This window comes from Zea mays, chromosome 6, assembly GCF_902167145.1.
Source record: "Zea mays cultivar B73 chromosome 6, Zm-B73-REFERENCE-NAM-5.0, whole genome shotgun sequence".
NCBI lineage: Eukaryota > Viridiplantae > Streptophyta > Magnoliopsida > Poales > Poaceae > Zea > Zea mays.
This window is the reverse complement of record NC_050101.1, coordinates 119,679,700-119,702,784: the sequence shown is the minus strand read 5'-3', so window position 1 is coordinate 119,702,784 and position 23,085 is coordinate 119,679,700. Positions and strand designations below refer to the sequence as shown.

The 23,085-nt window shown below is 47.4% G+C and overlaps 1 protein-coding gene across 1 annotated transcript; it reads right to left on the bottom strand.

Annotated features, from left to right (window-relative positions):
- Nucleotides 1–18,876: 18,876 nt before the first annotated feature.
- On the bottom strand, nt 18,877–22,666 carry LOC100284914 (MTD1). The gene is made up of 2 exons (NM_001157809.3): nt 22,199–22,666; nt 18,877–19,615 (listed from the first exon to the last, which is right to left on the bottom strand). The coding sequence occupies exons 1-2, from the start codon at nt 22,438–22,440 to the stop codon at nt 19,150–19,152; spliced, it is 708 nt and encodes a 235-aa protein (NP_001151281.2). The 5' UTR covers nt 22,441–22,666; the 3' UTR covers nt 18,877–19,149.
- Between the last annotated feature and the right edge of the window lie 419 nt (nt 22,667–23,085).

The window sequence follows — 23,085 nt, the reverse complement described above, 5'->3', positions numbered from 1 at the left end:
GGAGGGATTAGCAACTCACACACGACACAAAGATCACAGCGAATACGCACACACAAGACCCAGACTTGAGCTCAAAAGACTAGCACACTAGAACGGAGCTCAAATCACTAGAATGTCGAACAAGTGCGCGAGATTGATGTGTGACTGATCAAGAGTGCTCAAGGAATGCTTGGTGTGTTCCTCCATGCGCCTAGGGGTCCCTTTTATAGCCCCAAGGCAGCTAGGAGCCGTTGGGAACAAATCTGGAAGGCCATCTTTGCCTTCTGTCTCGTGGCGCACCGGACAGTCCGGTGCACACCGGACACTGTCCGGTGCCCGATTTGTTTCCTTAAAAAGCGAAGCCGACCGTTGCCGACCGTTGCAGATCTGGCGCACCGGACAGTCCGGTGCACACCGGACAGTCCGGTGCTTCCTTCCGACCGTTGGCTCGGCCACGTGTCGCGCGCCGATCGCGCGGCCGACCGTTGGCCCGGCCGACCGTTGGCTCACCGGACAGTCCGGTGCACACCGGACAGTCCGGTGAATTTTAGCCGAAGTCGCCGGAGAAAAACCCGAGAGCGGCCTCTTCGGCCGAGGCAGCCTGGCGCACCGGACACTGTCCGGTGCACCACCGGACAGTCCGGTGCCCCAGACCGAAGCAGCCCCTTGGCTGTACACAGCCAAGTCTTCTCTTCTCTTCTTCTATCTGTTTCTAACACTTAGACAAATATATTAGTACACAAAACCAATGTACTAAGGCTTAGAAACATACCTTAACTTGTGATTTGCACTTTGATCATCCTTAGGCATATTTTCACATTTAAGCACTTGTGTTTGCACTCAATCACCAAAATACTTAGAAATGGCCCAAAGGCACATTTCCCTTTCAATCTCCCCCTTTTTGGTGATTTATGCCAACACAACATAAAGCGACTAGAACAAGTGCAAAATCACTTTAAATAAAAACTCAAATTGGTTTTATTCAATTTTGGCATATATGGATCATCCTTTGCCACCACTTGGTTTGTTTTTGCAAATCAAACTCAAATCTCTATCTCTAAGTCAAACACACATGTTGAAGTATAAAGAGAGTCATTCCAAAAGAGATTGATCAAAGATTTCAAAAACTCCCCCTATTTCCCATAATCAATACTTCTCCCCACAAGAAGCCAACTTTTGACAATAGAGACGATAAAAGACAATAAAAGCTTTTGACACAACAAAAACTCTATTCTACTATTTTCAAAATCTCTCAAGTGGTAGCTGATCCATTTATCACTTTGGCCTTTATTTTCTCCCCCTTTGGCATCAAGCACCAAAACGGGATTAATCTTGGCCTATTAACCCCATTGCCTCACCAAAGTCTTCAATTAAGAGCAAATGGCAATAAGATTTCATGAGATGAACTTGGAATTAGTTACCCTCTCATCGGAGTGCAGTGGAAGTCTTTCATGGTCCAAGTCCACCTTTTCCCTTTCAATCCTCCTTCAAGACTAAGTCAAGCAAACTCAAGCAAATGGTTAGTCTCAAAGGGTCAAGTTGTAACACATCTCCCCCTAAACATGTGCATCACTTTGCAACGGACTTGTGAGGTCCAGGGAGTGTTGGTACAACTTGAGCACCACAATAAGCAACAAAATGCAGAATGAACCTAATCAAATGCATAAACACATGTATGCTACAATTCAATCCAAGTTCCGCGAATCTAAGACATTTAGCTCACTACGCAACCTGCAAAAGGTCTTCTCATCTAGAGGCTTAGTGAAGATATCGGCTAGCTGGTTCTCGGTGCTAACATGAAACACTTCGATATCTCCCTTTTGCTGGTGGTCTCTCAAAAAGTGATGCCGGATGTCTATGTGCTTTGTGCGGCTGTGCTCAACAGGATTCTCCGCCATGCGGATAGCACTCTCATTGTCACATAGGAGTGGGACTTTGCTCAGATTGTAGCCAAAGTCCCGGAGGGTTTGCCTCATCCAAAGTAGTTGCGCGCAACACTGACCTGCGGCAACGTACTCGGCCTCAGCGGTGGATAGGGCAACGGATGTTTGTTTCTTAGAGTTCCATGACACCAGGGACCTTCCTAAGAATTGGCACGTCCCCGATGTACTCTTCCTATCGACCTTACATCCAGCATAGTCGGAGTCTGAGTATCCAACTAAGTCAAAGGTAGACCCCTTTGGATACCAGAGCCCGAAGCAAGGCGTAGCAACCAAATATCTAAGAATTCGCTTCACCGCCACTAAGTGACACTCCTTAGGATCGGATTGAAATCTAGCACACATGCATACACTAAGCATAATGTCCGGTCTACTAGCACATAAATAAAGCAAAGAACCTATCATTGACCGGTATGCTTTTTGATCAACGGACTTACCTCCTTTGTTGAGGTCGGTGTGTCCGTCGGTTCCCATCGGCGTCTTTGCGGGCTTGGCGTCCTTCATCCCAAACCGCTTTAGCAGATCTTGCGTGTACTTCGTTTGAGAGATGAAGGTGCCGTCCTTGAGTTGCTTCACTTGGAACCCAAGGAAGTAGTTTAACTCGCCCATCATTGACATCTCGAATTTCTGCGTCATCACCCTGCTAAACTCTTCACAAGACTTTTGGTTAGTAGAACCAAATATTATGTCATCGACATAAATTTGGCACACAAACAAATCACCATCACAAGTCTTAGTAAAAAGAGTTGGATCGGCTTTCCCAACCTTGAAAGCATTAGCAATTAAGAAATCTCTAAGGCATTCATACCATGCTCTTGGGGCTTGCTTAAGTCCATAGAGCGCCTTAGAGAGCTTACACACATGGTCGGGGTACCGTTCATCCTCAAAGCCCGGGGGTTGCTCCACGTACACCTCCTCCTTGATTGGCCCGTTGAGGAAAGCGCTCTTCACATCCATTTGGTACAACCTGAAAGAATGGTGAGCGGCATATGCTAGCAAGATTCGAATTGACTCTAGCCTAGCCACAGGAGCAAAGGTCTCCTCGAAATCCAAACCTGCGACTTGGGCATAACCTTTTGCCACAAGTCGAGCCTTGTTCCTCGTCACCACCCCGTGCTCGTCCTGTTTGTTGCGGAACACCCACTTGGTTCCCACAACATTTTGCTTCGGACGAGGCACCAGTGTCCAAACTTCATTGCGCTTGAAGTTGTTTAACTCCTCTTGCATGGCCAACACCCAGTCCGGATCTAGCAAGGCCTCTTCTACCCTGAAAGGCTCAATAGAAGAGACAAAGGAGTAATGCTCACAAAAATTAACTAATCGAGATCGAGTAGTTACTCCCTTGCTAATGTCACCCAGAATTTGGTCGACGGGATGATCCCTTTGAATCATCGCTCGAACTTGGGTTGGAGGTGCCGGTTGCGCTTCTTCCTCCATCACGTTATCATCTTGTGCTCCCCCTTGATCACACGCCTCCTTATGATGAACCTGTTCATCGTCTTGAGTCGGGGGATGCACCATAATTGAGGAAGAGGGTTGATCTTGCTCATCTTGTTCCTGTGGCCGCACTTCTCCAATCGCCATGGTTCGTATAGCGGCTGTCGGAACATCTTCTTCATCTACATCATCACAATCAACAACTTGCTCTCTTGAAGAGCCATTAGTCTCATCAAATACAACGTCGCTAGAGACTTCAACCAAACCCGATGATTTGTTGAAGACTCTATACGCCTTTGTATTTGAGTCATAACCTAATAAAAACCCTTCTACAGCTTTGGGAGCAAACTTAGAATTTCTACCCTTCTTCACTAGAATGTAGCATTTACTCCCAAATACACGAAAGTACGATACATTGGGTTTGTTACCGGTTAGTAGCTCATACGACGTCTTCTTGAGGAGGCGATGAAGGTAGACCCTGTTGATGGCGTGGCAAGCAGTGTTAACGGCTTCCGTCCAAAAGCACTCGGGGGTCTTGAACTCTCCTAGCATCGTCCTCGCCATGTCGATGAGCGTCCTGTTCTTCCTCTCTACCACACCATTTTGCTGTGGTGTGTAGGGAGCGGAGAACTCGTGCTTGATTCCTTCATCTTCAAGGAACTCCTCCACTTGAAGGTTCTTGAACTCGGACCTGTTGTCGCTCCTTATCTTCTTCACCTTGAGCTCAAACTCATTTTGAGCTCTCCTGAGAAAGCGCTTGAGGGTCCCTTGGGTTTCAGACTTATCCTGCAAAAAGAACACCCAAGTGAAGCGGGAAAAGTCATCAACAATAACTAAACCATACTTACTCCCTCCTATGCTCAGATAGGCGACGGGTCCGAAGAGGTCCATATGCAGCAGCTCCAGGGGTCTTGAAGTGGTCATCACATTCTTGCTGTGATGTGCTCCTCCCACCTGTTTCCCTGCTTGACAAGCTGCACAAGGTCTATCTTTTTCGAAATGAACATTGGTTAGACCTATCACATGTTCTCCCTTTAGAAGTTTGTGGAGGTTCTTCATCCCCACATGTGCTAAGCGGCGATGCCACAGCCAGCCCATGCTAGTCTTAGCTATTAAGCATGCATCTAGACCGGCCTCTTCTTTTGCAAAATCAACTAAATAAAGTTTGCCGTCTAATACACCCTTAAAAGCTAGTGAACCATCACTTCTTCTAAAGACAGACACATCTACATTTGTAAATAGACAGTTATACCCCATATGACATAATTGACTAACAGATAGCAAATTATATCCAAGACTCTCTACTAAAAATACATTAGATATGGAGTGCTCATTAGAAATTGCAATTTTACCTAAACCTTTTACCTTGCCTTGATTCCCATCACCGAATACAATTGAATCTTGGGAATCTTTATTCTTGACGTAGGAGGTGAACATCTTCTTCTCCCCCGTCATATGGTTTGTGCATCCGCTGTCGATAATCCAGCTTGAACCCCCGGATGCATAAACCTGCAAGGCAAATTTAGGCTTGGGACTTAGGTACCCAACTCTTGTTGGGTCCTACAAGGTTAGTCACAATTTCCTTAGGGACCCAAATGCAAGTTTTATCACCTTTGCATTTTGCCCCTAACTTTCTAGCAACAATTTTCTTATCCTTTCTACAAATTTCAAAGGAAGCATTCAAAGCACAATAAATTGTAGAAGGTTCATTCACTACTTTCCTAACAACATTTCTTCTAGGCATTTGATGAACAACATTTCTTCTAAGCCCATTTCTACCATGCATAACATGAGAGCTAGAAGCAGTCATAGCATAAGAGTCATAAGCATGTGAATCAAAAACATCATGACCTCTAAAAGCATTTCTAGAATATCTCCTATCATAGTACATGAAAGCATGATTCTTCTTAACACTATTAGCCATAGGAGCCTTCCCTTTCTCCTTGGTGGAGATGGGAGTCTTATGGCTTGTTAAGTTCTTGGCTTCCCTCTTGAAGCCAAGCCCATCCTTAATTGAGGGATGTCTTCCTATTGTGTAAGCATCCCTTGCAAATTTTAACTTATCAAATTCACTTTTGCTAGTCTTAAGTTGGTCATTAAGACTAGCCACTTCATTATTTAACCTTGCAATAGAGGCTATGTGTTCACTACAAGCATCAATATCAAATTCTTTACATCTATTGCAAATAGCAACATTTTCTACACAAGTTGTTGATTTACTAGCTATTTCTATCTTAACATTCAACTCATCGTTAATGCTCTTTAATTTAGAAATTGTTTCATGGCATGAAGATAATTCACAAGTAAGCATCTCATTTCTTTTAACTTCTAGAGCATGAGATTTTTGAGCTTCTAAAAATTTATCATGCTCTTCATACAATAAATCCTCTTGTTTCTCTAAGAGTTTATCCTTCTCATTCAATGCATCAATTAATTCATTAATTTTGCCAATTGTAATTCTATCTAGACCTTTAAATACACTAGAATAGTCTATTTCATCATCGTCACTGGAATCATTATCACTAGAAGAAGCATAAGTAGAGTTTCGAGTACTTACTTTCTTCTCCTTAGCCATGAGACACGTGTGACGCTCGTTGGGGAAGAGGGCCGATTTGTTGAAGGCGGTGGCGGCGAGTCCCTCATTGTCGGAGTCGGAGGAGGAGCAATCCGAATCCCACTCCTTGCCTAGATGCGCCTCGCCCTTGGCTTTCTTGTAGTGCTTCTTCTTCTCCCTTTTGTTCCCCTTTTCCTGGTCACTTTCATTATCAGGACAGTTAGCAATAAAATGACCAAGCTTACCGCATTTGAAGCATGATCGCTTCCCCTTGGTCTTAGTCTTGCTCGGCTGTCCATTGCGACCCTTTAGCACCGTCTTGAATCTCTTGATGATGAGGGCCATTTCTTCATCATTAAGACCGGCTGCCTCAATTTGCGCCACCTTGCTGGGTAGTGCCTCCTTGCTCCTTGTGGCTTTGAGAGCAAAAGGTTGCGGTTCGTTGATCGGTCCATTCAAGGCGTCGTCCACATACCTTGCCTCCTTGATCATCATTCGCCCGCTGACGAATTTTCCTAGGACTTCTTCGGGCGACATTTTGGTGTACCTGGGATTCTCACGAATATTATTCACCAAATGAGGATCAAGAACGGTAAAGGACCTGAGCATTAGTCGGACGACGTCGTGGTCCGTCCATCGCGTGCTTCCGTAGCTCCTTATTTTGTTGATAAGGGTCTTGAGCCGGTTGTATGTCTGAGTTGGCTCCTCGCCCCTTATCATCGCGAATCGTCCAAGCTCGCCTTCCACCAACTCCATTTTGGTGAGCAAGGTAACGTCATTCCCCTCATGAGAAATCTTTAGGGTGTCCCAGATCTGCTTGGCGTTATCCAAGCCGCTCACTTTGTTATATTCATCCCTGCATAATGAAGCTAGAAGAACAGTGGTAGCTTGTGCATTCTTATGGATTTGCTCATTAATGAATGAAGGGCTATCCGAGCTATCAAATTTCATTCCACTTTCCACAATCTCCCAAATGCTTGGATGGAGAGAAAATAGGTGAGTACGCATTATGTGACTCCAAAATCCGTAGTCCTCTCCATCAAAGTGAGGAGGCTTGCCAAGTGGAATGGGGAGCAAATGAGCATTTGAGCTATATGGAATGCGCGAATAATCAAAAGAAAAGTTTGAGTTAACCGTCTTTTGTTTGTCGTGGTCGTCGTCCTTTTGGGAAGAAGAGGACTCATCGCTGTCGTAGTAGACGATCTCCTTGATGCGTCTTGTCTTCTTCTTCTTCCCATCTTTTCGCTTGTGGCCCGAGCCCGAGTCATTGGACTTGTCATCCCTTGGCTCGTTGACGAAGGACTCCTTCTCCTTGTCGTTGATCACAATTCCCTTCCCCTTAGGATCCATCTCTTCGGGCGGTTAGTCCCTTTCTTGAAGAGAACGGCTCTGATACCAATTGAAAGCACCTAGAGGGGGGGTGAATAGGTGATCCTGTAAAAACTTCAAAACTTAAGCCACAAAAACTTGTTAAGTGTTAGCACAGTTTATGCCAAGTGGCTAGAGAGGAGTCAAAACACAATAACCACAAGAATCCAATCACAGAGATGACACAGTGGTTATCCTGTGGTTCGGCCAAGTACAAAACTTGCCTACTCCACGTTGTGGCGTCCCAACGGACGAGAGTTGCACTCAACTCCTCTCAAGTGATCCAATGATCAACTTGAATACCACGGTGTTCTTGCTTTTCTTTTCTTAATCCCGTTTGCGAGGAATCTCCACAACTTGGAGCCTCTCGCCCTTACAAAAGATGTTCACAGAGAATCACAGAGCAAGGGAGGGATTAGCAACTCACACACGACACAAAGATCACAGCGAATACGCACACACAAGACCCAGACTTGAGCTCAAAAGACTAGCACACTAGAACGGAGCTCAAATCACTAGAATGTCGAACAAGTGCGCGAGATTGATGTGTGAGTGATCAAGAGTGCTCAAGGAATGCTTGGTGTGTTCCTCCATGCGCCTAGGGGTCCCTTTTATAGCCCCAAGGCAGCTAGGAGCCGTTGGGAACAAATCTGGAAGGCCATCTTTGCCTTCTGTCTCGTGGCGCACCGGACAGTCCGGTGCACACCGGACACTGTCCGGTGCCCGATTTGTTTCCTTAAAAAGCGAAGCCGACCGTTGCCGACCGTTGCAGATCTGGCGCACCGGACAGTCCGGTGCACACCGGACAGTTCGGTGCTTCCTTCCGACCGTTGGCTCGGCCACGTGTCGCGCGCCGATCGCGCGGCCGACCGTTGGCCCGGCCGACCGTTGGCTCACCGGACAGTCCGGTGCACACCGGACAGTCCGGTGAATTTTAGCCGAAGTCGCCGGAGAAAAACCCGAGAGCGGCCTCTTCGGCCGAGGCAGCCTGGCGCACCGGACACTGTCCGGTGCACCACCGGACACTGTCCGGTGCACCACCGGACAGTCCGGTGCCCCAGACCGAAGCAGCCCCTTGGCTGTACACAGCCAAGTCTTCTCTTCTCTTCTTCTATCTGTTTCTAACACTTAGACAAATATATTAGTACACAAAACCAATGTACTAAGGCTTAGAAACATACCTTAACTTGTGATTTGCACTTTGATCATCCTTAGGCATATTTTCACATTTAAGCACTTGTGTTTGCACTCAATCACCAAAATACTTAGAAATGGCCCAAAGGCACATTTCCCTTTCACCGAGTACATTGCCGCAGGACATTGTTGCGCGTAACTACTTTGGATGAGGCAAACCCTTAGGGACTATGGTTACAAATTAACCAAAGTTCCTCTTCTATGTGATAATGAGAGTGCAATCCGCATGGCGGATAATCCTGTTGAGCATAGCCGCACTAAACACATAGCCATTCGGTATCACTTTTTAAGGGATCACCAACAAAAGGGAGATATCGAGATTTCTTACATTAATACTAAAGATCAATTAGCCGATATCTTTACCAAGCCTCTTGATGAACAAACTTTTAACAAACTTAGGCATGAGCTAAATATTCTTGATTCTAGGAACTTCTTTTGTTGATTTGCACACATAGCTCTTCTATATACCTTTGATCATGTCTCTTTCATATGCTATGACTAATGTGTTATCAAGTCTATTTCAAACCAAGTCATAGGTGTATTGAAAGGGAATTTGGAGTCTTCGGCGAAGACAAAGGCTTCCACTCCGTAACTCATCCTTCGTCATCACTCCAAGCAACTCTCCATTTTTGGGGGAGAAAGCATGAGCACAAAGCAAAAGGACTCCATCTTTGGTATAATCTTCACTCATTTATTTATGTCCAAAGGGGAGAAAGTTCTAATACGGGCTTATATTTCATTCTAAATATCCGTTTTTGGCGATTCATGCCAAAAGGGGAGAAAGTATTAGCCCAAAGCAAAAGGACCGCACCACCACCTAATTTTAAAAACTAATGATTTTTCAATTGGTAAATTTCAAATTGGTATCTTATTGTGTTCAAAAGGGGGAGAAAAGTAGTATTTCAAAAATTGATACATCAAAACCCTCTTGAACACTAAGAGGAGAATCTTATCTAGGGGGAGTTTTGTTTAGTCAAAGGAAAAGCATTTGAAACAGGGGGAGAAAATTTCAAATCGTGAAAATGCTTTGCAAAATCTTATTCATTTACCTTTGACTATTTGCAAAAGAACTTTGAAAAGGATTTACAAAAGAATTTGCAAAAACAAAACATGTGGTGCAAGCATGGTCCAAAATGTTAAAAACAAAGAAACAATCCATGCATATCTTATGAGTAGTTATATTGGCTCAATTCCAAGCAACCTTTGCACTTACATTATGCAAGCTAGTTCAATTATGTAATTCCATATTTGCTTTGGTTTGTGTTGGCATCAATCACCAAAAAGGGGGAGATTGAAAGGGAATTAGGCTTACACCTAGTTCCTAAATAATTTTGGTGGTTGAAGTGCCCAACACAAATAATTGGACTAACTAGTTTGCTCTAGTGTATAAGTTATACAGGTGCCAAAGGTTCACACTTAGCCAATAAAAAGACAAAGTATTGGGTTCAACAAAAGAGCAAAGGGACAACCGAAGGCACCTCTGGTCTGGCGCACCGGACTGTCCGGTGTGCCACCAGACAGTGTCCGGTGCACCAGAGGACTCTTAGTCAAACTCGTCACCTTCGGGAAAATCCAGAGGCGCTCCGCTATAATTCACCGGACTGTCCGGTATACACCGGACAGTGTCCGATGCTCCAAGGAACGGCGCCTCAGGAACTCGCCAGCTTCGGGAATTCGCAACGGCTAGTCCACTATAATTCACCGGACATGTCCGGTGTACACCGGACTGTCCGGTGTGCCATCGAAGCAACGGATACTTCGGCGCCAACGGCTACCTGCAGCGCATTGAATGCGCGCCAGCACGCGCAGAAGTCAGGCACGCCCATACTGGCGCACCAGACACTCTACAGTACATGTCCGGTGCGCCACCGGACATCCAGGCGGGCCCAGAAGACAGAGCTCCAACGGTCGAATCCCAACGACTTTGGTGACGTGGTTGGCGCACCGGACATGTCCGGTGTGCACCGGACTGTGCGGTGCACCATACGACAGTCAGCCCCACCAAATGGCTAGTTTGGTGGTTGGGGCTATAAATACCCCCAACCACTCACCATTCATGGCATCCAAGTTTTCACACTTCCAACCACTTACAAGAGCTAGGCATTCAATTCTAGACACACTCAAGAGATCAAATCCTCTCCCAAATTCCACACAAAGCTTTAGTGACTAGTGAGAGAGATTTGCTTGTGTTCTTTCGAGCTCTTGCGCTTGGATTGCTTTCTTTTTTTATTCTTTCTTGAGATCAAACTCACTTGTAATTGAGGCAAGAGACACCAATCTTGTGGTGGTCCTTGTAGGAACTTTGTGTTCCAAGTGATTGAGAAGAGAAAGCTCACTCGGTCCGAGGGACCATTTGAGAGAGGGAAAGGGTTGAAAGAGACCCGGTCTTTGTGACCACCTCAACGGGGAGTAGGTTTGCGAGAACCGAACCTCGGTAAAACAAATCCGCGTGTCACACCTCTTATTTGCTTGTGATTTGTTTTGCACCCTCTCTCGCGGACTTGATTATATTCCTAACGCTAACCCGGCTTGTAGTTGTGATTATTTTTGAGAATTTCAGTTTCGCCCTATTCACCCCCCCTCTAGGCGACTTTCACTAAGCTCTTTAGACAAGTTTTCATTTTTCTCTACTTCCTGAGCATAAGCATTTTTAACTTTAACATGCTTTTTGTTTTCCTTAATAAGGAATTCCTCTTGGCTATCTAAGAATTCATCCTTCTCATGAATGACACCTATCAATTCATTCAATTTTTCTTTTTGTTGCATGTTTAAGTTGGCAAAAAGAGCAAGCAAATCATCTTCATCATCACTAGATGTCGTATATTTAGTGGAGGCTCTAGATTTTACCTTCTTCTTTTTGCCGTCCTTTGCCATGAGGCACTTGTGGCCGACGTTGGGGAAGAGGAGACCCTTGTTGACGGCGATGTTGGCGGCGTCCTCGTCGGAGGAGGAGTCGGTGGAGCTCTCATCGAAGTCCCATTCCCGGCATACATGGGCATCGCCACCCTTCTTCTTGTAGTATCTTTTCTTTTCCTTTCTCTTTCCCTTCTTGTCGTCGCCCCTGTCACTATCACTAGATAATGGACATTTAGCAATAAAATGACCGGGCTTACCACATTTGTAGCACACTTTCTTGGAGCGGGGTTTGTAATCCTTCCCCCTCCTTTGCTTGAGAATTTGGCGGAAGCTCTTGATGATGAGCGCCATTTCCTCGTTGTCGAGCTTGGAGGCGTCGATGGGGAGCCTACTTGATATAGACTCTTCTTTCTTCTCCTCCGTCGCTTTGCATGCGACGGGTTGCACCTTAGGTGTGGAGGTGGTGCCTTGCTCGACGATTTGTTTGGAGCCTTTGATCATCAACTCAAAGCTCACAAACTTTCCTATTACTTCCTCGGGAGACATTAGCTTATATCTAGGATCACCACGTATTAATTGAACTTGAGTAGGATTACGAAATACGAGTGATCTAAGAATAACCTTGACCATTTCATGGTCATCCCATTTGGTGCTCCCGATGTTGCGCACTTGGTTGACCAAGGTCTTGAGCCGGTTGTACATTGCTTGTGGCTCTTCTCCTTGGTTGAGGATGAATCGACCAAGCTCCCCCTCGATCGTCCCCCGCTTGGTGATTTTGGTCACCTCATCCCCTTCGTGCGTGGTCTTTAGTACGTCCCAAATCTCCTTGGCACTTTTTAGCCCTTGCACCTTGTTATACTCCTCTCGACATAGAGAGGCGAGGAGTATAGTGGTGGCTTGGGAGTCAAAGTGTCGGATTTGGGCGACCTCGTCCGAATCATATCCTTCATCCCCCATGGATGGTACCTGCGCTCCAAACTCAACAATGTCCCAAGTGCTAGAGTGGAGTGAGAGTAGATGATGCCTCATTTTATCACTCCACATACAATAATCTTCACCGTAAAAAACTGGTGGTTTGCCTAATGGGACGGAAAGTAAAGGAGTGCGTTTTGAAATGCGAGGATAGCGTAGGGATATCTTACTAAACTTCTTGCGCTCATGGCGCTTAGAAGTGACGGACGGAGCGTCGGAGCTGGAGGTGGAGGGCGACGAAGAATCGGTCTCGTAGTAGACCACTTTATTCATCTTCTTCTTCTTGTCGCCACTCCGATGCGACTTGACACGGGGAGGTGATTCCTCCCTTCCTTTGGCGCCGGACTCATTTGATGGAGCCTTCCCGTGGCTTGTGGTCGTTTCCATCTCCCTCTTGGCGGATCCTTCCGACATCACTTCGAGTTGTTAGACTCTAATTAAGTACCGGGCTCTAATACCAACTGAAAGTCGCCTAGAGGGGGGGTGAATAGGCGGAATCTGAAATTTATAAACTTTAAGCACAACTACAAGCCGGGGTTAGCGTTAGAAATAAAATCTAGTCCGAAAGAGAGGACGAAAACAAATCAACCATGAAATAAAGCGAGTGACACGATGATTTGTTTTACCGAGGTTCGGTTCTTGCAAACCTAGTCCCCGTTGAGGTGGTCACAAAGACCGGGTCTCTTTCAACCCTTTCCCTCTCTCAAACGATCACCTAGACCGAGTGAGCTTTCTCCTTAATCAATGGGTCACTTAGACCCCTCACAAGGACCACCACAACTTGGTGTCTCTTGCTTTGATTACAAGTGTCTTGAGAACAAGAAAGAGAAGAAGAAAGCGATCCAAGAACAAGAGCTCAAAGAACACGAGCAAAACTCTCTCTCTAGTCACTATTTGTTTGGAGTGGATTTAGGACTTGGAGAGGCTTTGATTCTATTGAATTGTGTCTTGTATTGATTTCACTAGCTCTTGTATTGAATGAGAAGTCTGAAAAACTTGGATGCTTGATGTGGTGGTGGTTGGGGGGTATTTATAGCCCCAACCACCAAACCAGCCGTTGGGGAGGCTGTCTGTCGATGGGCACACCAGACAGTCCGGTGCGCCACCAGACACTGCCCGGTGCGCCAGCCACGTCACCCAACCGTTAGGGTTCTTACGGTTTTGACTGTTGGAGCTCTCACATCTTGGGGCACCGGACAGTCTGGTGCGCCCTCTGGCGCTGCTCTAACTCTGCGCGAACTGTCCGTGCACTGTTCACGTTTGCAGGCGACCGTTGGAGTCGACCGGTGCGCTTCTTAGCCGTTGCTCCGCTGGCACACCGGACAATCTGGTGACCCACTGGACAGTCTAGTGAATTATAGCAGAGTGGCTTTCCAGAAACCTGAAGGTGAGGAGTTCAGTCTGTACGGTCCCTGGTGCACCGGACACTGTCCGGTGGCACACCGGACAGTCCGGTGCGCCAGACCAGGGTTCTCTTCGGTTTCTTTTGCTCCTTTGTTTTAAACCCTAACTTTGATCTTTTTATTGGTTTGTGTTGAACCTTTAGCACATGTAGACTATATAATCTAGAGCGAAGTAGTTAGTCCAATTATTTGTGTTGGGCATTTCAACCACCAAAATCATTTAGGAAAAGGTTTGACCCTATTTCCCTTTCAGTGAGGAACAGATCCTCAGGAACCGGGATGCTCGGGCCCTCCACCTCGATGCCCAGTTCCACTAGTTCTCTCAGTGGGACCTCTCAGTAGGGGAGTATTGCCGCCAAATGAAGGGTATGGTGGACTCCCTCTGCAACCTTGGCGAGCCAGTCACTAACCATACCTTGGTGTTGAACCTTCTGCATGGCCTTAGCCCTCGCTATGGCCCCCCTGAAGTCTCTCATCAAGAGGACAATGCCCTTTCCCACGTTCCATGCCGTGCCGAACGAGCTTCTCCTTGAGGAGCTCACCTTGGTGACTGAGGCACCCACTTTGGCTCCGGCCCTCTACAACGCTCCTCCCGGTGGTCTGGCACCCTCTAGGGGCAGGCTCCTCGTCCTCTGTCGACCGGGGGCCCTACTCGCCCTCCTCCCGTAGCCCCTGCGGCTCCTTGTCCGTGTAGGCAGTCGTCGCCCCCGCAAGGGCGACCGCGGGGGTGGCGGCTCCACCTGAGGTGGTCCCTTCGGCCTAGGTGGTGGCCAGTCATGGCTGTCATTCTACAACCCCTCGACCGGGACCATCTCCATGTGGCTGGGTCAGGCCCCGAGTGCCTCCCGTCCTACGACGCTAGCTCTCTTGACCACGCCGCCCTACTACGTACCGGCATCGCTAGCTTTGCCCTAGCTCCCGCCCCCGGGGACCCCCACCCTGACTCCTTGGTCCCCGATGGCTGGAGGATGGGACCATGCCTCCCTCGCCACCACTTTAAGCACCATGGTGATGGCCCCAAACTCATCTGATTGGGTCATAGACTTCGGCGCTTCCTACCACACCGCCCCAATGCAGGCACACTCTCTCACTCCCATTCCCTCATTCCTCCCATCCCTCCTCGATCGTCGTCGGAAATAGTTACACTCTACCGGTCACCTCAGTTGGTGCCTCGGTTCTCCCTGGGCCCTTCTATCTCAACGATGTTCTCGTAGCCCCACACATCACCCATAATCTCCTTTTTGTTTGTCGGTTCACCATGGGCAATTCTTGTTCCATTGAGTTTGACCCCTCTGGTTTTTCTGTGAAGGATCTGGCCTTCGGGACTCCTCTCGCCCGCTGTGACAGTGCGGGGCCACTCTACACACTCCGCCCTTCCACCACCGACGTGTTTCCACCTCATGTCCTGGACTCCACCACCTCCTCCACCACTCGACATCATTGCCTCAACCATCCAGGATCCAATGTAATGAGCAAGATTACCAACAGTATAGATCCTTCATGTAGTAGAGGACATTTTGAGGGTCTCTGTCATGCTTGTTAGTTAGGCCGACATACTCGTCTCCCATTTACTACTTCTTCTTCTCAGGCTGAGCAGGCTTTTGACCTGGTTCATTGCGATCTCTGGACCTCCCCTGTACTCAGTCAATTTGGTTATAAATTCTATTTGGTGATTTTGAATGATTTTCCCATTTTCTTTGGACTTTTCCTCTTCGGTTGAAGTCTGACACATTCACCACCCTCACACACTTCTTCGCTTGGGTATCCACCCAGTTTCATCGATCGGTCCGTGCCCTGCAGTGTGACAATGGCCGCGAGTTCGACAACCATGCCTCCGGTTCTTTCTTTCTCACTAATGGCATCTAGTTGAGTCTCTTGCGCCCCTACATCTGTGCCTAAAATGACCAGGCTAAACGCATGATGCGCACCATCACTAATATGATCTGCTGCCTTCTCTTACAGGCGTCTCTCCCCACCAGCTACTAGGCAGAGGCCCTGCACACAACCACACACCTCCTCAACCATCTTCCCTCGAAGGCGGTGAGCCACCCTACTCCCCAATTAGGGTTGTACGACACAACCCCCTCCAATGACCACCTTCGTGTGTTTGGCTATGCCTGCTATTCTAACACTTCTGCCACCGCTTCTCATAAGCTATCTGCTCGCTCCACTCGCTGCCTCTTCCTTGGCAACTCCCCTGACCACAAGGGGTATCGTTGTCTTGACCTCGCCTCACACTGCATCATCATCTCTCGTGACGTCATCTTCGACGAAGTTGTGTTCCCCCTTAATGGCTCCTCCCCACCCATCGATCTCGACTCCCTCCTTGAGTTCGATCTAGTTCCCCCTCCACCTCTAGCGCCACAACTTGTGCCACTGCCTGCACCACATGCGGCCTCGACGCCTGAAAGGGAAATAGGGTTAACCTTTTCTTACAATTTATTTTGGTGGTTGAATGTTCAACACAAACATATGGACTAACTAGTTTGCTCTAGAACTCATGTATTACAGGTGCATAAGGTTCAACACAAACCAATAAAAGATTCAAGTTAGGGACTCAATTTGAAACGGAGCAAAGACTTGAGTGTGCTGTGGACTGGCGCACCGGACTGTTCGGTGTGCCACCGGACAGTGTCCGGTGCACCATGCCCATACAACTCCGAAGCAGCCACTCTCGGGAAAACGCAGGCGCGCTCCGCTATAATTCACCGGACTGTCCGGTGTGCCACCGGACTGTCCGGTGAGCCAGCGGGCAACAGCTACCTACGCGCAACGGTTGACTCTGACAAGCGGGAATAGTGCAGCACATTGCGCGGTAGAAGTCAGAGTCGCAAAGTCAGAGGGCACCAGACTGTCCGGTGCCGCAAGAGGACAAAGCCCCAACGATAGACTCGGCTCTGAACCATAACGGTTGGGTGACGTGGCGGCGCACCAGACACTGAACAGTGCCTGTCCGGTGGCGCACCAGACTGTCCGGTGGCGCACTGGACTGTCTGGTGCGCCCATCGCCAGCAGCCTCCCCAACGGCTACCTTGGTTGGGGGCTATAAATACCCCCCAACCACCACAACTTCTAGCATCCAAGTTTTCTGAAGATAACATTCAATACAAGAGCTCTAGCATTCACTCCAAGACACAATACAAAAGATCAAATCATCTCCGAGTCCCAAATTCACTCCAAACACTTAGTGGCTTGCGAGAGAGAGATTTTTGTGTTCATTTGAGTTCTTGCCGCTTGGATTGCCTTTCTTCTTTTCCCATTCTTACTCTTAAGTGCTTTGTAAGCGAGGCAAGAGACACCAAGTGTATGGTGGTCCTTGCGGGGTCTTAGCGACCCGTGAGATTAAGGAAGAAGGCTCACTCGGTCTAAGTGACCGTTTGAGAGAAGGAAAGGGTTGAAATAGACTCGGTCTTTGTGACCTCCTCAACGGGGACTAGGTTCTTTGGAACCGAACCTCGGTAAAACAAATCACCGTGTTCATTCGCTTGATTCTCATTTGATTTGTTTTCCCCCTCTCTCCCGGACTTGATTTTAGTTCTAATGCTAACCCCGGCTTGTAGTGTGTGTTTAAAGTTGTAAATTTCAGATTACGCCTATTCACCCCCTCTAGGCGACTTTCAACCCCCTCCTCGCGCCTCTTCCCGCGCCACATGCGGCCCCATCGACCCTAGCGGCGCCTCGCGCGGCCTCGTTGACCCTACCTGTGCCACATGTGGTCCCGTCGACCCTGGTTGTGCCTCGCGCGGCCCCATCGACCATGCCTGCGTCGTGCGTGGCCCCATCGACCATGCCTGCCCTGTCAACCCCTCCCACACAATGCACGAACCCGTCGATGAGCGTGGCTCACTTCAGCGACCCCGCCCGTGTCTACCACCTCCGCGGGCGCGCCACTCCCTCGACGCCCACTGATCGGGCCCATCGACGAGCGCGGCTCGCTTTGCCGACCCTGCCATCATCTATCACCGACGTGAGCCAGCCATGCCCCCAGCCTCCGACGTCCCGGTGGCTCGCTTCGAGCCGCCTGTGTACCACCTGGTCGCCATTCACCGCGACCACGGGCACGTGCACCCGATGGTGACTCGGCGCACCGCCGGCGTTCTTCGCCCCGTCGACCGGCTGATCCTGGCCGCTAATATGACTGCTACTTTTTCGGACGTCTCCCCGCTCCCCTCCTCCGTTCGCGTCGTCCTACTAGAGCCTCACCGGCGCGTTCCAGTACCTTACCTTCTATAGGCCCGACATCGCCTACGCCGTCCAGCAGGTGTGCCTACATATGCACACCCCACAGGAGCCCCACCGCACCGCCCTAAAGCGGATCCTCCTCTACCTCTGAGGTTCTCTCGACTACGGACTTCTCCTCCGACCATCCCCGACGCCTAAGCTCATCGTCTACACCAACGGTGACTGGGCTGGCTGCCCCGACACGTGTCGGTCCACATCCGGTTATGTCGTGTTCCTAGGTGCCAACCTTGTCTCCTGGGCCACCAAGCGGTAGCCCGTCGTCTCCCGCTCCAACACAGAGGCCGAGTACCGCGCCGTGGCCAACGGTGTGGCAGAGGCCTCCTGGCTGCGCCAGCTGCTCCACGAGCTCCACATCCCCCTTCAGTGCGCCACCCTCGTCTACTGTGAAGTCAGTGCGGTCTACATCTCCACCAATCCCGTGCAGTATCAGCGCACGAAGCACGTGGAGATCGACCTGCACTTCGTCCGCGAGCGTGTCGCTGTCGTGACGTTTAGATTCTTAGCGTCCCCACCACGCTGCAGTCCGCCGACATCTTCACAAGGGGTTATCGTAGAGTGTATTCTTAGATTTTCGATCCAGTCTCAACATCTGTATAGGATAGAGTTACGACTGCGGGGGTTTTAGAATCCCGTTTAGGGTTTGTGGTTCTCTCCGTGTAATTACTCTCTCACCCCTATTTCGTGGGTCAGGCCCAGTTAACATAAGACTATTAATACATCACTCATCCTAAGTCAGGTTTAAAGTTTCCCACATTAATAGGTACTGAGATAAAGCCGTTCAATACATATAAGATAGGAATAACCCAACAAGACCGACCTTAAATAGGTTGCTTCCTAAGTAAGAGGATGTAGCAAGCTTAAGCTCTGCAATTCCTGCGTACCATTGAATCAACCGCCAGGAGCACAACCCCAGAATAACATCGGATAAAGTAATCAGAATAGGCAACGCAACTCTAATTATAAGATCACGCATCACTTTTCCAAGTTCAGCATATCTATCATTAGTCCATTATTTTATATATGTATAATAAGGGTAAGAAACTTAGCAGCTATAGCACCACTATACACAATTGCAGCTTCAACCTTGCATTATAAAGCATCCATTGCACTGAGAATTTGGGAGCACCGGCAACTGGATTCCGCGTTCTTAAAACGGGCACCAGTGGGTGGAGCAACTAACTGAACTGGACAGACGAAACTGTCACTACTGCAAGCTCCTCCTGCGCTTCTCTCTGGGAGAAACTGAGGCGGTGGACTCCGCCACGTCCTCCACACCAGCCACAGACACCGACTGCATCTGCACTGAGATCAGCTGAGGCCGAAGGGCACCAGGTCCAGGCGGGGAAGCAGAGACGCCAGGCATGTTGGACCTCCTGTGCAGATGCAGGCAGTGGGCAGCAGGGTCTTGACAGCCCTGGTGCTCATGGACACCGCCCCTGCTGTTGCCTTGAGCACTGCCTGTAAGGGCTGCAGACAGCGTCTTCCCGAAGTTCTCTGAGCTGCTGGTTGCACCACGTCTGCTCCAAGACTTGGTCCAGCTGAAGCCGAATGAAAGGAAGCCCTTGCGCTTCTTAGGGGATGGGTTCACAGGATCAGCAGTGCCTTTTGCCGGTTGAGCAGCATCTGCCACAGAATTCGTTTTGCCATTGTAGAATTTGGATGCTCCTTTCCTGTTGTATGTAAGAATTAACATCGGTTATAATAAAAGGAAGAAGTATATATGCAGTAAATTACTCCCACCGTTTTAAAATAGGAACAATTGGATCTATACCATTAAAAGATCCAAACTTTAGATATATACCATGGACCCCACATGTCATTGACTCATGTGGACCCACATGTAAGTGAGATAGTAATGGTATGGATCCAAAGTGGTGATCTTTTAATGGTATGGATCCAAATTTCCCTTTAAAATAGTAGACGTTTTAGCTCTATATTTTTATATCTATACTTATATGGATGAAAATGAATCTAGATACATATATAGAACACATACATTAACTATTGTATGAATCTATTAAAAAGATAAAACAATTTTTAATTTGAGACAGAGGGAGTATATGATTACGCAGCCGCATCTAGCACTGTCAGAGACAAACAATTTCCAGTCAGTTTGTGAGAACGAAATATTTAAAGATAGCAGGTGCACGAGTAGCGACAGGAAATAAGACGAGTATCTAAATACTTAATAACCTATATAATTTGTACTCTGAAAGCTAGCTAACAAATGCATGTGAGTTATGCCCCTTTGATCATGTGCCCACGATATTAAATACATGATAGATAAAAATGATTATGTTTAACCACGCTTGGGAAAACATGAAAAAAGACTATAATCACTTTGTAACCATTTGTATACTATTACAACTTTTGGCACTTATTTGCACATCAATTCAAGAGGCCACAGGGTCACTGATACCGCTGAGTGGTGAATATCTTACCCTATTAAACCCTAAAAACTTCAAAACTGTCTATGGCACTTCTCTTAACATGGTCATATACACAACAGCCTACTAAAAAGCAAAACTGCAAAGAAAGCGTGCAAGCTGCAGTTATCCTTGAAAATGATCAAAGAAGCTCATTGTTATGGCATGTGGAAGGTGTCTCTGGTTAATGCAATCTACAGAGATAACACTGACAAAACAACTACTTCCTCCGTTTTTTTATTTGTCGCGTTTTAGTTTAAAAATAAATTAGCGAGCGACAAATATTCGAGAACGGAGGTAGTAGGTAGGACTGCACCATATCAAACCATATGTACATGAAAATGCTCAATAAAGATTCAGGAAGCACACAGCAAACAGAAACCAAAGACCAGCCATAATTTTCTGTTACTGTGAAGAACATTAAATTCCATCAGCTACAAGCTTGGCCGTAATTTTAAAACTAAAAATTCTAGGTTAGATAACATGATGAATTTCTTATATATGAATATATAATTCTATGTATTGTGCAAACATATCAATAAAAAAACTGCTACTTCCAAAAATAATTACCCCCTGGACAAATGTTTAAAAAGAGTGTGCAGTATTCCAAAGGTTACTATTGCTTATTAGTCTCAAAATTAGCTGGGAACAGCTAGTGGTGAAGTATCAAGAACCTTTTAACTTCAATATCCATTTTACTATCAACCTTAAGCAATCCTAACCAACTTCATCATAATTGAACATCAACTCAAGACCTTTGGGTTCTTGACATATCTATCCTATACTACTAAGCTATCTCTAGCAGCTTACCCATCCCCATAGCCATATTCAAACTCCACTCTGTGATGAACAATATAGTCTACAGTGCAAAACAGTGTTTTGGGTTGACCATATATGTGAACTGCTGTACATGTCACAAAGGTTGAAGTATGTCTGCAGAAAATATTTAATCACATTGTTCAGGCTGACATGAACTATGACATAATCATACAAAGATCCTATGAAGATTTGCAAGGAACCCTACAATAGCACTAAACTGTCACAAGCAAAAGGCATACCCAAGACCCAAGAGCAAGTCTTTAGTGAAAATGATAACATTTCAAATAAGAAGTTACTCATAATTTACATGGAAGAACCATGACCAGCTCTAATCAAAACTCCAATGGATCTTCCCCAACAAATTGTCTGAAATCTTTATGGTACTGCCATGGCACCCCATAGGCATACTAAGAAATAAAAACTCCATAAGAGGCCCCATATGACAGATGCAATTGAGCGGCCAGCCAAACATACTAAATCCACTACTGTCTTTGTCCAGCCTCTGTACCATAGCACCCACCAACCAGAGCGATCAAGAAATAAACTTTGAAGACAATCAGGAGTCGCAGTTCCTCTACAATGCTTATGCTGATATGCGCATTGCAGCCACCAAAGGATCCATACTGAGTGCCTCCACCACTTTGCGCGGATGATCACCAGAGAGCAGAGAAATTCCACAGATTCATTCAGATACACCCAAAATGCCACAAAATGTCACAACCAAAACAAATTTCACTGCACTGTTCTAGTCAAACAAAACCCCTCAATATCCTCCAGGCACGCACACTGGAGACTACAGAATGAAAAAAAAAATACACCTACATCATTCCATCCATATAACACTCTATAGTGTTATAACCCCTTCTATCTGCACTGCACCGTATGACACAAGAAGTGGTAAAGGCCAACACAATCCACCTCAAAATCCATACTAAATCAAATCCAGAGCGATTACGAATCACCGGAACAAGACTGACAAAGGCGCGAGCTTTGGCGGATTGGGCTGACCTTTTGTTTGGTAGCGCGTCCTGGAGCGCGTCCATTGTGTCGAAGGGTCCCCTGTACGAGCTCTGCACCTCTCCATCGATCTCCTCCACCTCATCCCATTGCAGCACCCCAGCCCTGCTATCACTTCCCCGCCGCGCTGACAACGACGACCCGCTGGAGCTGCCACTGCCGCCGCCCCGCCGCCCGCACTCGGACACGAACGGCATTGCTCCCCTTCTCCCACGCTGTCCCCACTCTCTCATTCTCACTCCTTCACATGCAAAGAAAGAGAGCAGCGCCTCACGCGCGCGCGCACGGGGAGAAGTGGTGGGTCGCTGGGGGCTCTGCCCCTGCCGCGCGTGCAGCGTGCCGCGCGCTCGCTTCTGAGTTCTGACTTGTGCCCAGTCGTTGGTCTGCACCGGCTTTGGCGTTTGGCTGCAATGACGTGTAGGACATCCTTCCTCCTGAAACTGAAATGGGAGATTGGAGTCTAACCGTCGATCTCCAATGGGCGACTCGGATCATCCGACTAGGCCTAAAGGGAGTGGAACCGTGAAAGGTAGCATCTCTCATACCCGACAGATAGGGCTGGACAAAATACTCGTGTCTCGTGAGCTCGCTCGACTCATGGTCAGCTCGGCTCGGCTCGACTCGTTTCAATTATATCACGAGCTCATCTCAGTCGGTTCGTTAACGAGCCAGCTCGACATGAGCTCGAGCCAGCTCGTTAGCTCAAATGAGCTAGCATTTATCTGTAAAACAAAGCCTATACTTGTATTTGATGAATTAATAAGTGATGAACTATGTTAATTTAGGGTTTAAATGATGTGATATATAAAATTATGATTATTGTTAGTCTTTTCTTGTGTTAAATTAGTATGAAATTAACTAGCAATTGATTATATTGT

Excerpts from the sequence above, each read along its gene's own strand:
- LOC100284914 (NM_001157809.3), bottom strand. The coding sequence starts at position 22,440 with ATGAGAGAGTGGGGACAGCGTGGGAGAAGGGGAGCAATGCCGTTCGTG. Across the intron at positions 19,616-22,198 it reads GACGCGCTACCAAACAAAAG|GAAAGGAGCATCCAAATTCT; the intron begins GTCAGCCCAATC and ends TACATACAACAG.